The sequence below is a fragment of the Conger conger genome, chromosome 11 (genome assembly GCF_963514075.1).
Source record: "Conger conger chromosome 11, fConCon1.1, whole genome shotgun sequence".
NCBI classification, from domain to species: domain Eukaryota; kingdom Metazoa; phylum Chordata; class Actinopteri; order Anguilliformes; family Congridae; genus Conger; species Conger conger.
Window position 1 is genome coordinate 23,343,957 of NC_083770.1, and position 15,694 is coordinate 23,359,650.

The 15,694-nt window shown below is 41.5% G+C and overlaps 1 protein-coding gene across 1 annotated transcript; it reads right to left on the bottom strand.

The window, feature by feature from the left end:
- Nucleotides 1-8,299: 8,299 nt before the first annotated feature.
- On the bottom strand, nt 8,300-15,123 carry LOC133140949 (urea transporter 2-like). Its single transcript, XM_061261269.1, has 9 exons — nt 15,012-15,123; nt 14,197-14,383; nt 13,570-13,759; nt 12,924-13,052; nt 12,434-12,626; nt 11,941-12,088; nt 11,421-11,555; nt 9,411-9,460; nt 8,300-9,233 (listed from the first exon to the last, which is right to left on the bottom strand). Exons 1-9 carry the CDS (start codon nt 15,033-15,035, stop codon nt 8,772-8,774), a joined length of 1,518 nt encoding a protein of 505 aa, XP_061117253.1. The 5' UTR covers nt 15,036-15,123; the 3' UTR covers nt 8,300-8,771.
- Between the last annotated feature and the right edge of the window lie 571 nt (nt 15,124-15,694).

A 15,694-nucleotide genomic window follows, 5' to 3' on the forward strand; every position in this document is an offset into this window, starting at 1 on the left:
AAGCATTCTGAGGCTTCAAAACTGCCAGACATGATTTAGATATGATCACCTGAAAAACCGTTTCAAGGTGAAGCACACAATCAAAAGCTTCTACAGCATTTAGGCATTGTTGCCAACTACGGTTTGAGTTGAATTGCCCCGTTTTCTGTGGAATCATTCTTCTTAGAAAGGATTAGACCAACCCAGAGTGGAGACGGGTATTATCTGAAGATGGAATCTGCCTTCCATCTATGGCATAATCATGCCACGCCCGCCTCCATCTATGAAGCATCACATGATGTTGAAATTAGAAAAACGTGCATCTGAGGAGCCCATTTCCAGGATAAATGCTTTGGTAATGGCCTCATGTACAGCTTATCAGCATTGCGTGCTTGGCACAGAGGGATTCAAATGCACAAGACTAGTCTGATGACTCTTGTTTGACCCACATTCTACCCACACTGGCCTGATCCTACGGGTCAAGAAAATCTGAGGGCTGGAGAAAGTTCAAGGGGAGGGCATGGCAATAAATTGTGTGGCCTTTTCTGAACACAGATACAGGCATGTCAGATTGAAGTGACCCTGATAAGGGCATCATTGCATTTTACAATGACATTGATTTAGCAACAACAGTTCCATATTTTGTAATATTTTGACTTCATTTTGGAAATGCACAAGCAACATGAATCAAGGTAATGTCCAGTGGCACTTCTACATTAGGGGGTGGTGGTGGTGGGGCCTGTATTGTGGTCTTATCTCTCATTAACTTTATCTCTGAAGCACTGCAGTTCAATGATGAAAATTTGAATTTAATCGCTCAACCTTTGATAGATAGTATCCATAATTTTGTTTGTGCAGTCTGTACTGTAGTGTATGGGGCTTGATGCTGGCAATCATCTGTCAGTGGGGCCGGCCCCACAACCTATAGCACGACAGAGCAACTTTGTTTACGGCACCGAGAGGTTGGGAGGGAATCCTGCCTGCCAGGCCCGACCTTCTCCTGAACCCTTTATTACTCTCCCTCTTGACTCAGTCACTAAATGATGTGTACAGCATTGGATGTTTCATGACAAAGTCAGTTTAGATAATATTCATGTTTGGTATTATTCTGATTGTTTCAGTGCGACTGGTGCAATGATTTTATTTCTGCAACAGCAAACCCTGTACATCATAACCAACCAGGAGAAGCTGTGTGGAGCTCTGCCCCAGTGAAAGCCATGTGCCTCAACCCCCCTGCGCTTCCTGGGGAGGCGTGGCTCCAAATTACAGATGGGTGACTCATTTCTAGGGTTAACATCAAAGGCCAGAATTTGGATTTAAGGACAGCAAACTAAGCAATCTGGGAGAATGCAATCAGCCTCCCGTGCACTCTGTGCACGTAGTTTCTACGTACAGGGTGTCTGTAGCCAGACTCCCGTATGTAGCTTTTATTACCAGGTATGACGTTTAAGACTCCGTAATTTGGTTTGCATTGTAATGTTTTTATTTGGAACTAGTATGCAATTACGTGTATGTAACCTGCCTGGTAAAATAAAATTGTTAAAACTTGATCTGTTTGGTTTTCCTTACTGACACTTAATCTTACACAGGGAATGCGTGGTTTACCCTCTCGAACTGGTCTAGGGAGGATGAATATTTCCACTTAATGTATCACGGCGTATAGCACCCGTAGACCTATGTTGGTAAATCCCTCGCCTCCGCTTGGTAGTTCATTCATGTCGAGCACAGCCGTAGCTATGTTGGTCTGCTTGGGTCCCTAGGCTGTAAACAGATATACCCGAGAGTAGCTATTCCTGCGACCTCTGTAATGACTACAGATAGCTAGTCAGTTCGTGAGACGTGCACATTACGCGCGATGTGACATGCGGTGGTACCAGCAGAGGATTGTTCAGCGAGTTCTTCTCAGTACAGGATTCCTATAGCGATCAAGTCAAAATTATAAATACGACATCCACTAATGTGGATAACTAATCTAAATTATTATTCTAAAATGGAGTCAGATAAACGAAGGTGAATCTATTGGCCCTATTGTGGAGATTCTGGGTCAGCCCCGGACCAGTAAAGAGCGGAAGGCAGAGTGGTACTACTGCCTTTGTATCGTGGTTTGTTTATTGGCTGATCTAGACTGTCTGCATAGGGGCCACTACTTTTTAACCCTATTAGTATTCATTCAGCAACACCAGAAGGACGAGCACGCTGATACCTTCAGCCCTCGCTAAATTTCGTCGTTGGGTTAGCGTTGGGTTTTACATCGGCCACATAAAGGTTAATTGCAGGATGCAAGAATCATAACTATGTGTCAATTGGCTAGCTATCTCTAGATATTCTCATTGTAGCTGTAGTATGGGATGCCGTGTAGGAAATAAATAAACATTGAACAAAAACTTGTGAAATTTATGTTTGGTAGATTATTTCTCTGTTGTAACAATGCTTCTTGGCAATAAATTTGGATGAAATTGGAATATATAGATTGAAACCTGAGAATATAGATTGAAACCTGAGAATATAGACTGAAACATGAGAATATATACTCACCAAACACTTTATTAGGTACTTTATTAGGAGCTTCAGTTAATCTTCACATCAACCATCAGAATGGGAAAGAAATGTGATCTAAGTGACTTTGATCACGTGCAGTGGTGGCAGACCGGGTGGTTTGATTATATCAGAAACTGCTGATCTCTTCAGATTTCCACGCACACTAGTCTCTAGAGTGCAAAGAATGGTGCAAAAAATTATAATAATCCAGTGAGCAGCAGTTCTGCAGACAGATGTCAGAGGAGAATGGCCAACCTGGTCAAAGCTGACAGGAAGGTGACAGTTACGCAAATAACCAAATAACCACACATTACAACAGTGGTATGCAGAAGAGCATCTCTGAACACACACGCATAATAACTCTCAGTGGATAGGCTACATCAGTAGACATTTTTCATGTTCCTCCCGATTGTTCATTTAAAATGCTAGGCCCATCTGCGGACCCCAGGTAGACTACTTTCTTGAAGCCCTATTTTGCAAGTGGACAGCTAGTGATAGTGTGTAAAAGGGTTTCATCACTATGTCAAACTAGCAAGGTTGAGGTTCACAATAGTCACTGCTAGGCAGTTTTGTACTCCACCAGAATTTCTATGGCAAAAACATCACTGGTAGTGTCAGTCTCGTTTTCATGGCAAGGGTCCAGCAAACCAAATGTTTCTAATTCCAAAAACTCAGAGAAACATCAAGAGAATGTCCATTGTTTACTTTGATAATTCCTCTGGAGAAATTCTGCTGGCCATGGCATACAAAAGTACATACAGTAGGAATGCTATTGTTAGGCTTGCATGAAACAAAATATTTCTTCGCCTGTGTAATGAAATCATAGCATTTTCAATATGCAACGATGAGACCATTACCCATCGACAAAAACAGTTCTTAAGACTTTATGCCATAAAAGTTTGATGTTTTACAACAAAAAAATATAATTTGTGATGCCTATGTCTTTGGAGGACTTCCAAGAAATCACTCAACGTGACCCCATTTTCCATTGGTAAGCACGTAAATACAGTTGTGTTCAAGAAAATAGCAGTAAAATATCAGTAACCTGATGAACCACTGTTAATAGTAGTAGTGATATTTCTGCATGGCAAATACTTTACTTGTAGATGTAGTAGTGTAATAGAAAACCGACAGACCCAACTGTCATGACATGCATGCTGCTTGTTCTGAGTAATTGACTCAGTCATTGAAATGGACATGTTCAAAATAATAGAAGTGTGGAATTTAATTCGAAAATTCATTCATTCTGTGAAAAAACAGGTGTCATTAATTGTCCTTTATTAAGGAAGAAAGGAAGCAAATGTTTCACACATTGTTATAAAATATATTTCCTTCTGAATTGCTAAGTAAAATGGGCCATTCCAAACATTGTTCGGAGGAACAATGTAATTTGATTAAAAAGATTTACATATAAAGAAGTAGAGCAAATTATAGGATGCTCAGCTAAAATGATCTCAAATGCTTTAAAATGGCAACAAAAACCCAAAACAAGCAGAAGAAAACAAGCAACTACTGTTAAAACAGATCAAAGAATAGTCAGAATGGCAAAGATTCAGCCATTCATCAGCTCCAGAAAGATCAAAGATGATCTACAATTACCTGTAAGTGCTGTTACAGTCAGAAGACGTTTGATCAAAGCAAAGCTATCAGCAAGAAGCCCCCGTAAAGCACCATTGTTGCAGAATCGGTTACAATTTGCCAAGGAACGCAATGATTGGCCCAAAGAGAAGTGGCCTAACATTCTGTGGACTGATGAGAGTGAAATTGTTCTTTTCGGGTCTAGTGGTTGTCGACAGTACGTCAGACAACCCCGGGGACTGAATTCAAGCCACCGTACACTGTGAAGACAGTGAAGCATGGTGGAACAAAAATCATGGTATGGGGATGTTTCTCATTCTACGGTGTTGGATTCGTATACCAGGGATCATGGATCAGTTTGAATACATCAAAATACTCAAAGAGATTATGTTGCCATATGCCGAAGAGGAAATGCCACTGAAATTGGTGTTTCAACAAGACAATGACCACAAACACATGAGTAAGCGAGCAACATCTTGGTTCCAGACAAAACGGATTGAGATAATGGCCAGCTTAATCCCCAACCTCAACCCCATTGAAAACTTGTGGGGTGTAAAACCCCACACTAACCCAACAACGGAATTTAGTGTGGGCCGAAGGTATTTGCATGTTTGTCCTTCTGGTGTTGCTGGAAGAATATTAGTAGAGTTAAATAATAATGACCGCTATGTGGAGAGTCTAGAACAGCCACGTTACAAAGACAGTAGTACCACTCTGCCTTCCGCTATCTACTGGTCTGGGCTGACCAAGAATCTCCACAATAGGGCCAATATATTCACCTTTGTTATCTGACTCCATTTGTAATTAGAATTTAGAAATTTGGTTTTGAAACATACGCGAAACTCAGGAGTGGTTACACTCGACTCTTACTGGTGCCACCATTACTCAATATATGCCCCCTGGGATTAGCATTATTGCTGAATCTCAGTTTGGTGGAGAACTCAGAGGCTGGGGGTCTAGCCAACACAATACATGCATTATATTTTGCTTAGATAGTTGCGAGCCCAGGTCAGCGTGCATTTAGAGGGCTCCTTAGAGCTAACTTGACAAGAACCGATGTAGAAACGTCCATGGGTTCTCTTTGCATCAAATTACAAGAGCCATGTGCCACCAATCCTTTTCACGAGCCAAACTTGGCTGCCTTTCCCAGCTTGGAAACTCCACTAGAGCACCAAGCCACTGATCAGTTGGTCTTTGGTCAATATTGTCCCCCTGAATATTCAGTTGTAATTTAGGCTGAAAAGGTAAAAGATGAATCAGAGTCATGGAGATCACACAAGTTACAACCAAGAATAATTTATTTACAGGCAGGTATGTTATTAGTTTAGGATACAACAGTCAATTACAAAATACACAAATCAAGAATAGAGATACAGAGTAAATAATCTTACCTAGCCTACTTTGACTACACACCGACACAGAGTATACACAGTGTGGGTTGGTTACGATCTTCCACTACATACATACACAGGACGTGCATAGTGTGGGAAGCCAGTTACGATCTTCCTTATACATACCGATAGACAACGTGCACCGAGTGGGAAGTCGATTGCGATCTTCCCAGATTGGTTTGTCTCCCTCTCTTTTATCCCAAATCAGATTCCCCCCTTGGCCCCGTGGGACAAACAACACAATTCCAAGGGGTCACTGTGAAAGCCGTGGCTGTATCTGTAATTCTCTGTGGATGCTTTAGGTCTCAGTCCCGACAGTGTTGGTACCAGCAGGGGGCAGAGCACCAAAGCAGCATGCATGGAGGATTTTAAGGAGTGGATGAGGCTGGTGATGATGGACCCTCAGAACACCCAGTCCCACCAGTCCCACCATGTGTAGGCATCCTGGGCAGAGCTGGTAGAGGAGTTAGCCCTGGACGACCTGTTGCACCAGGTCCATTAGATCAGTCAGAGGCCACATACACTGTCCAGAAATAGTGTCCTTCCACCACAGAGAGATGTCCACCTCCAGCGGAATTATCCTCAGAACGCAGATCTGACCCATTGTGAAGTCCTCAATCACTTCCAGTCGATCAAGTGACTTGCTGGACAGGTCAGACCTTCATGTGTGATCTCGCTGATGACGTACTACTGTGGGTGAGACACCTGGATGATCTCAGCATGGCCATACAAAACTGAACACTAATACTTTTGATACAAAATGTGGGAAAATATTATTACACATATAAATCATGGCAAGATGTTTCATGACAACCAGTGCGAGTGGCGAGTATGGTCTCCATGTCCCTTATAGAGATATGCACCAATACGGTGATCTAATTTAAATACCTGATTCTTCACTACTAAGCAGGTTGAGCGTATGGTAGTGGAATTTAGATAGACCTGTTTTAGGTGAATCAAAGGAAAGAAACCAAAAATTCAATACAAACAGTACAACTACTTATAATAAACATACAAACGTTACATACATAAATTAATGAGGTGGATAAAGAATATTTTTTCTTTGTTCTGACACAATCCACCTACGCCAGTCTAAGGCTTCAATGAGCTCCTTTACTGTGGTGGGAGTAGAATGACCCATAAACCAGTCCTTTCCAGAAAATTACCCCCCTTTTTAGGTTTTATGCCCAGAGATGTAAATAAGAGGAGGAATTGCTTCTTCTCTTTTACTTTTAAACTTTTCCTTAAGCATTTTTCATTTCGAACACCTTCAGCGTTACTGGGCTATAAATACCTCTCCTGTCATAAACACAGTGTAGGTACAGATGCCACAGGTCACTGTAAATCAGTGAAAACTTTAAAGGGTTCATTTCATGGCATTAACTAGTTTATCTATGGTCTAGAAGGTATCGCCACCACTGGTACAGGCCTCAATTACTGAGACTTAAAAGTGCAGTTCCCTATGGACAGATACCGGATAGTCTCAAGTCTTGTTGCAGCCTGTGGCTGCACAGTCAGAGGGCTTGAGCCGTACCCCCGCCGTGGAACACAGACACCCTGGGTTCAGTATCAGCACTCTCCAGATTTTGCTTCTTGGTCTGGAACCTAAAACCTAGGCTATGCCCCTGATTCAGCACTTAGTTGCAACTTATAACAATTTATTTAATTGTAATGGAGAAGCTTGCCACAAAAGCTTACCATTACCATTTGGAATTTGAAGCCCCCACCAGGCCAGGGCCTCTCTGTGTGGAGTTTGCATGTTGTGTGGGTTTCCTCCGGGTACTCCGGTTTCCTCCCACAGTCCAAAGACATGTAGATTAGGCTGATTGGAGAGTCTAAATTGCCCGTAGGTATGGTGTGTGTGCCCTGCAATGGACTGGCGACCTTTCCAGGGTGTATTCCTGCCTTTCGCCCAATGTATGCTGGGATAGGCTCCAGCCCCCCTGTGACCTTGTTCAGGATAAGCGGGTTACGATAATGGTTGAATGGATGCACTTTATTCACTTTAACGCACTGCTATTTATTTGAACACAACTGTACATGTCTCTAAATATTGTCTTATTATTCAGTATGATTTTTAATAATAAATGGCATGTGAAATTGTGGAATGTGTTTAAATTGTTGATGGGGGTTAGGTACAGTATTTGACAAAAAACGTCAATCGATGGGCCTAAATCAATATATTAGTACACAATGTGTTATTGTGATTATCAACAGGTCCAATCTTCTGGACGTGTGGCTGTCAGATGGATGAACAAGGAGAGGGAGATGTATGGGAGGCTGACAGGCAGGGCATAAGTGAGAACACCTTTTTCAGGATAAATAGCATACAACCCATAATATAATTTCGTTTCAATGTGTCATTTTGGAGTCTGCCTAGACATAGCAATGCAGAACACTTTTGGTGATATTGTCATCAAATTTGAAAGGGTATTTGTCCAGTGTTGTGACTGTGGCTCCATTGTGTTTAAATGCACCAGGCACAAACATATTGTGAGGGAAATGCTTCCACTTCCACAGTGTTTGAGGAATATTTAGAGTAATTCTGACTTGAAAATAGTAACAAATTTATTTTGGACATGTAATTTTCAAGCTTGTGCTAAGGGGGCAAAGGGGTAAATATCACTGGCTCATTCCATAAGGCCCCGATTCTTCCCTTTCAGGAGTTTTATTTTTAACATTTCTGTGCATATTTCTGATAGGTCCAGATAGTTGTATGTGTGATTGATATTTGTGACATTTACAGATTTTTCTGGTTTCTTAAAAAAATTCAGATACTATGCATTTAGGGAGTTGAATAACACAGGGTCACATTGTCACATTAGAAATGCACCATTTATGTTTTACTGAGATTACAAACAGGACAATATTTATTAAAAAGCTGATGGCTTGAGCCAAGAGTTATACAACACCATAAAGAACATCTGAACACAATAACCTCATACATTCCAAGCAGACATCATGTATATGCTCGTATGTTACAAATGTATATGTACACATAATTTACTCTTCAACATACACAACATTCAACATTCAATTTACTCTTTTTTTTTTGGTTTTTGTACGGTTAATGGTACCACTGGCATTGTTTTCTGTGGTAATAATCTGTACAGTTTAGCCACATTGTGCTGTACTTTTTCACAAATAACTTAGCTGTAAGCCACTTATAATGAAGCACTAATGCAAGTTGAAAAAGGACACTGACACTGTAAAAGTATTCATTAATATGAAAACAGTAATATTAAAACAGATTTTATGCATGAACTATCCTCCCAAGTTCATTATTCAGTCGGCATTGTTCAAAATTTTCACCTCTGTTAAGCCATCATGAGTTTGCCCCGAGGCCTCAGTGTTCGTGCAGTTTGCCAGATCAACCACCACAGATTTTTCCATGTTGTCTGCCAGATTTTGGTCTGCTTGGTTTTGGTCTGCTTGGTGTTGGTCTGCTTGGTTTTGGTCTGCTTGGGTTTGGTCTGCTTGGTTTTGGTCTGCCTCCCCCATTTTGACAAACTCGATTTTGGAGGCCTCCTCCTGCTCCTTCTTGCTCAGCTGCACCTCCTTTTCCTTCAGCTCCGCATCCTTCTCGGCCTTCTGAGCCTTCTTCATCTTCCAGAAGTAGCGCAGGTTCTTCTCGGGGTACGTCACCTTGGCGAGCGGCAGTTTGAATATGGTCTTAGTTTCCGTGGTGATCAGTAGGAAGGTCAGGGCCGAGAGGCAGAAGGGCCAGGTGCATGCTGGCAATCCAAACTGAAAAAGGAGGATTAAGAGAGGGGATGTAAGAACTTGAGTCTGAGACTCAAAAAAAGTTATATGCTTTTTTTTCCAGTATTTTCCAAAAAGATAAACATTAATTGCCAGTTGTTCAGAGTTGGGGACATTTTGTTGATTGGTTGAGCTATTTCCCCCCTGGATTAAAATGCTTACCGTAGACATGACATTGGCAATGGCCGAACCCAGGTATGCACAGAAAAAGGCTGGGGAGAAAATTAAATGTGCATTATTCAATGTCCTGTGGTCAGTACAAATGGTATAACCAACTGTTTCATCCCATGTTGCAAATTATGCTAAATACTTAGGTATTTTAATAATAGGTCCATTACAGTGGTAAATTGAAAATTGGCAGTCCCGGCCAAATGTTTTGTCGCATGAGTGGACAAAAGTGACAATTGCTAATTACCCAACTGTTAATTAGCTAATACAGTTAGGAAACAACACAAATTAATCATAAGTGTCTATAGTTTATTTAGATACTAGCAAAACAAAAATTGAATAGATGCTTATAAGGTTTATTGCTTGATAATGATGAACAAGCCAGTTTCTACCTGGACAAAAGTCTTGTCGCAAATCAAATTATAATCAATACATTTTATCTTTCTCAAAAAGTAAATAAAATACCAAATGAAAAATCAGTATTTCATCATGGACTATAAGTTAAGAAATTCTGTATGGGTTCCTTTGGCCTGCAGAACAGTTGCCATCCAGTTTGGCAGAGAGTCGTAGCGCTTGTTGATGAAGTCGTTGGGGATGGCAAGGAAGGCCACCTTGCAGGCATCCCAAAGCTCCTCCAAGTTCTTTGGCTTGGTCCTCCAAGCTTCCTCCTTCATTCTTCCCCAGATATGCTCAATAATATTAATATCTGGAGACTGTGCTGGCCATCCCTGAAGGACCTTGATCTTCTTCCCCCTGAGAAACTTCATAGTGGAACCTGAGCTATGGCAAGGAGCTTCATCCTGTTGAAAAATCTGACCCCTCTTGTAGTTGGGAATGTGCTGGGAGGCAAGAATCTGTTGATATTTGGCACTGTCAATGTTACCATCCACCTTACAGATCTCCCTGGCACCTCCGTATTGGATGTAACCCCAAACCATAATCTTTCCACCTCCAAATTTGACTGTCTTCTGGGTGAACTGTGGGTCCAGACGGGCCCCAGAGGGTCGTCGACAATATTGGCGGCGCTTGGGATGGAGCTCAACTGACGATTCATCAGAAAAATCAAATTTTCACCACTTTTCTGCTGTCCATCAGGCTGTGGGCCTTGGCATACGCAAAACAGTTTCTTAGCTGTCTCTTGTTTAGCGCTGGTTTCTGGGCAGCAATACGACCGTGGAGACCATTGCGAGCAAGAATCCGAAGTACAGTTCTTGACGAAACAGGTGTTGCTGGGGTCCACTCCTGGAGCTGTGAGGCGGTTGACATGGGGCTGGCTTTTGACAGTCGGACCAGCAAGCTGTCGTCTCGAGCAGTTGTCTTGCGTGCTCTGCCCGACCTGGGTCTTTCATAGACATCGCCAGTCTTTTGGTAGCGCTTGCAAATCCTCTCCACCTGCCGTTTAGACACATTTAAGATGTCTGCAACTTCAGCAGGAGACTTGGACTTGAGATTCTTGATGATCAGCACTTTGGTTTCTGGTTTGATCTTGGGCATGTTGACAGAAGCAATGTCGAGCATGAACTTGATGGCTTAAAGTGTCAAATTTCTGCTATTATAGCTCAAAGTTACCTACTAATCAAGCCCCTTGTTTCTTCCTTATTCACTGTGGCCTAGAAATTGGAGTTGGCCATTGCAACTGGCCTGTTGATCATTATCAAGCTGTAACATTTAGTAACAATTTTGAAATGTCATTTTGCTAGCTTCTAATAAACTTTAGACACTTATGATTCATTTGTTTTGTTTCCTAACTTTATTAGCTAATTAAGAGTTGGGCAATTAGCAATTGTCACTTTTGTCCACTCATGCGACAAAACTTTTGGCCGGGACTGTAGGTTTTTTTGAATGTTTGTTCCAAAACATTCTGTGTCACTGTTGTTGAACTCCATTGCTTTCAGGCATCAGTAGTGATCGTTACATCATCAGCAGCAGAAGTGAAGAACATTCTAAAGCACACATATTAGTGACTTCACACCTTAAAGGGTTTAGAGGACTTAGAGGACCTACCACAAGCAATGGCAAGCAGGTGCGTCTGCCACGTCAGTGCATAGAACATGCCTCCAACTGCGATGCAGGCCAGAACGCAGTTATACCCCCATAAACCAAAGTAGATGGCTTCAAACGGCGCGGCTAGGGCAAGACCTGCACACCCAATGCAATAAATCATGTTATTCTCTCAGAACTGCAATGTTTTGGCTCAACTCCAGACTCCTGAATAGCTATCAGATGAAGATTGTTTCATATCGCTAGCTAGATGGAGTTTCATATACATTTTCTAGTAAATCTTTAGGTTATCCACCATTTTGCTGCATAAGCTGGTCAGGAAAATTGTCAGAGATTAAAATTGGTCAGGCTCATAGTACTATAGGTTATGAGCTTGACAAATGCAATCATTCAACATGTTGTGGTAAATTTGGAAGAAATTAGACTGTTTTCCTTTTTTCCCCACACAATCCATATATTCTATAACCATCTTTTTGTTCTGCAATCCCCCCCCCCTCCCCCTCCATCAATGGGATATCCTCACCAGAAACCATGCCAACCGCTGATCCAATGACAGCGTGCAAGCAGGTGATTGGTGAGGAAATGAACAAGGAGATGATGAAGATCCCTCCTGTCCAGGGATTGTCACATCCGTACACCTGTCCGATGCCCACAGGTATTGCACGAAAGAGCTGTAAAGGAAGGAGGGGGTAAACTTGCATGTAAACTCACAACTCTTTAGTTTCAGGGCAGATAGCCACCCGAAAGGGGTTATATGGTAGCAGGAATGACTAGATGGTGATTATTTCTATCGATCACTGTACAAAAAAAGAAAGAAAACCTGTTTTGTAATAAAGATGTGGCATGACCGGCTCATTGGGATTCCTCTAAACATTCAAATCCCACCTTCTGGTCCTCTTGGCTCAGTTTAACCAGACAAGATCAATAGAGATCAGAAAAGTATTTGAATCTGGAATTATTATGTATTTGACCCAGGTCTGGTCACATGCACCCATTCCCACACTGCGCTCACGTACCTTGGCCACATCCACGTCAGACCAGGTGATATTGGGAAGCGAGGTTCTGGGTTGAATGAGGACTTGTGGGAAATGATGATTGTAGTGGCCAGTCGCCACCATGTGCAAGCAGACCAGGATGTTGAAGGGCAGGGTAAACACAGGCAGATCCCATCTGCTGTTTATGGAAGCCAGGGCGCTAGAAACGATTGGGCTACGGGCAGGAACAGAATGTCCATGTGTGTATGTCAGCATAATGTACATGGAAACCAATAACATCGTATCAGTGATGTTTTTACATTGTTTGTTTGAGCCATTAACTTTAATTAAGTAAACTAGACAATATCTATTTTATATTTGGCCCACTCCATATGCTAAATTAGCAAACCAACATCATTAGGACCTAGCAAGTAAATTAAAGCTAAATTACTTGAACTGATATCATTCCATGCTGTACTGGGACCATTTAAAATCATATGTAAAGAAAAAGAGAAAAAACACATGTGCTTACCATGCCATTGACATGAAAATATTTGGAAGTAGAAGCCACCAATACCAGTCACCCTTATTGGAGAACACTGCCATAAGAAGACCAACCAGGATTCCATTGTAGCCATACAGACCAGCTGCGATGGCACCTCTTGATAAACAAGACACAACACACAAAATAAATAAAGAGAATTACACAATTTCCTACACTTAAACAGCAATGGTCTGTTTCTTGGAGCAGGAGTACAGAGCTAGCAGGATAACTGCATTGAGCAAAAATCAGAGCACTCCCAAATCTGGAACATGGATTGAGCTGTCCTGGATTTTACTCTGTGCAGTTAACTCTGTGTGGCTAACTCTGTAATCCTGCTTTGTGATACAGGCTCAAGCATTTCTAAAAGCAAAACACTTTGGAAACATTTGCAGATAAATTCATGAACACAATAATTTCTTCAGACAAAAGAAATATATTTTAAACAAATGAAATGCTTCAGTGTAAAAAAGGACACTAGTTTTCATTATAAAACTGTTAAATAAGTAATAATAGTATGGATGATAATAACCTGGACCAAACCTTTGAGGAAAGGACTAAATTAAATAACTACATTGACACAGAATGAAAATGTGTGCCATGCTGTGTAGTGTACATGGGGGCGAGAGTTGGGTACCTGTTTTGCCTGAGAATGAGGGCAGAGATCGTGGCGAACAGGGTGCCCACGAAACCGTTGAGTGCCCACCAGCGGTTCTGCAGGATCAGACCCCCGAAGATGATGAGCCCACTGAGGGGGTTGTTTACAAACATGACCTGAGCAGCTCCACGCAGCACCCAGTCCAGGATCTGTATCAGGAGAAACCGCCCTTCCATTCCACAAGAAAACAAGATCAATTAGATAGAGTTCATCTTCAGTGGCAGAGTTTATATTACACTGATACTGTGCCTTACTGTAATCTAAGCATTTCAAAAGGCTGATACTGTGCCTTACTGTAATCTAAGAATTTCAAAAGGCTGATACTGTGCCTTACTGTAATCTAAGCATTTCAAAAGGCTGATATTGTGCCTTACTGTAATCTAAGCATTTCAGACTGATTTGATTTATTAGCAGTACACTCTAGCTTACTATGTATCTTTCATTTAGTGGCATCTTGTTTGATCAGTTAATCAATTTTTAAAAAGAAGATTAAAAAAGATATCACGACTAATGTTTACCATTGTGTATCATTTCCGATCCCCAAATTATACGCATACAGAAGCAGTCAGATTGTCAGTGATGAGTTTACAGATGAGCACCTCTAACCTTTCATCCATTCGCCAAACACCTTCATGTCGCCGGAGAAGTAGGAGACCCATCTAAAGAGCCTCTTCTTGGCCTTCTGTAGCCCACAGCACCCCTCTGGCCGGGGGCGTTCATCCTTCTCCACCTGCTGCTTCTTCACATCTGAAGCACTCTCGGTAGCCGGGCTCTCCATCAGTGATTGCAGTTCCTGAAAGGTATGTTAGCCATTAGGGTTGCACAATATATATACATTTGAACTGTGCACAGGAATATACATTTCAAAAAATTTTGAAAACTCCAGGTCTTCATTTTGCCCTGGATCTCAGTCACCTGCAATCAATACATAGAATAACTAGCGCATTTGCCAAACGAGGGTGCGATGATTTTTGTGGAAATAATGCTGCATTCAGTGTTCAATTCAAAGTCGGCGGTGGAAATTTCCCAGCTGAAACCTCAAATTCCGTGAAAAACTGGTGGTGTTTATGTGGCAAGTATATAATCACAGCAAAAAATATTTTTGAAGAAACCACAAATAATTCATGACATTTCTTTGTATGCGTGTTTGCATGTAGCTATGTTTTTTATTGACTTATGTACTATTATGACGTATTATTTTCACTTAATTGTAATCTGAATCGTAATGATTTATTGCTCTAGTGACAATTTCTCAAGAAGCAATTTGCAAGAATATGTATTGAGTGTTGAGCAGCAGAATTATAAATGCAGCATTTGAAATCACACTTTTTGGTCAATTCCAAATGTAAAATATTTTGTAAATTATCTGATGAAATTGCCTCAACAAAAAAATAAGATGGGCGAAGCATAGTCGCACTTACCTCTGTAAGATGGGAATCAGACATACATGTGTTTAGAAAGTCTGGATCAATATTTGGTGGTACTTTTCTACCAGCTCGAGAGCTTTTATAATGTTCCACACTTTCCCACCTCTTCCGCCGTCTGCAAAAAAAAAACCCCACGCTTCCACAAGCAGTCCTCTTTTGCGGACGGAAATCTCTTTCATAGAATCTTCCAGGTCGCTTCAGACACACCCACAGAACTAATAGCCATTCCGGCTGCACACACGTTAGAACAGTGTAGTATCTTCAGGTGTGCGTGAGGTACGGTAGATGGTCATATTTGAAGTGTCTTTGTGAAATCGGTTTCAGTGTAGTATTTACCATTATGCAACGGGTTTGTGTTGAAGATTTGTGTTTATTTAGACTATTTTGGGCAGCGATTTGTGACGGGAGCTAATGACTAATAATCGTGTAGCGGAATGAATTAAGGATTTCAGTCTGGAGTAGGCTACGCGAGACAAATTATCTTGCTACTGCCGTGCGGTCTGTTGTTCTTCTTAGCCTCAGGTAGGGGAGCCCGAGGCACAAACCGTTATTTTGCATCTTGTATTTGAGCGAGAATGATGGGTTTGTTTTTACTTCTGTATTATAGCAACCCGCTTTTCATAGGTGAGTGGCAGGACGATTTGACAACTTCATCAAGAGTTATTAACAAATCTGTG

Bases quoted from the DNA above. Each gene is read 5' to 3' on its own strand.
- LOC133140949 (XM_061261269.1), bottom strand. From the start codon at position 15,035: ATGTCTGATTCCCATCTTACAGAG. The intron at 12,627-12,923 runs GTAAGCACATGT...TCCTGCCCGTAG, and splicing joins ATTTTCATGTCAATGGCATG to CCCAATCGTTTCTAGCGCCC. The intron at 9,234-9,410 runs GTAAGCATTTTA...CTCCTTTTTCAG, and splicing joins TTGCCAATGTCATGTCTACG to TTTGGATTGCCAGCATGCAC.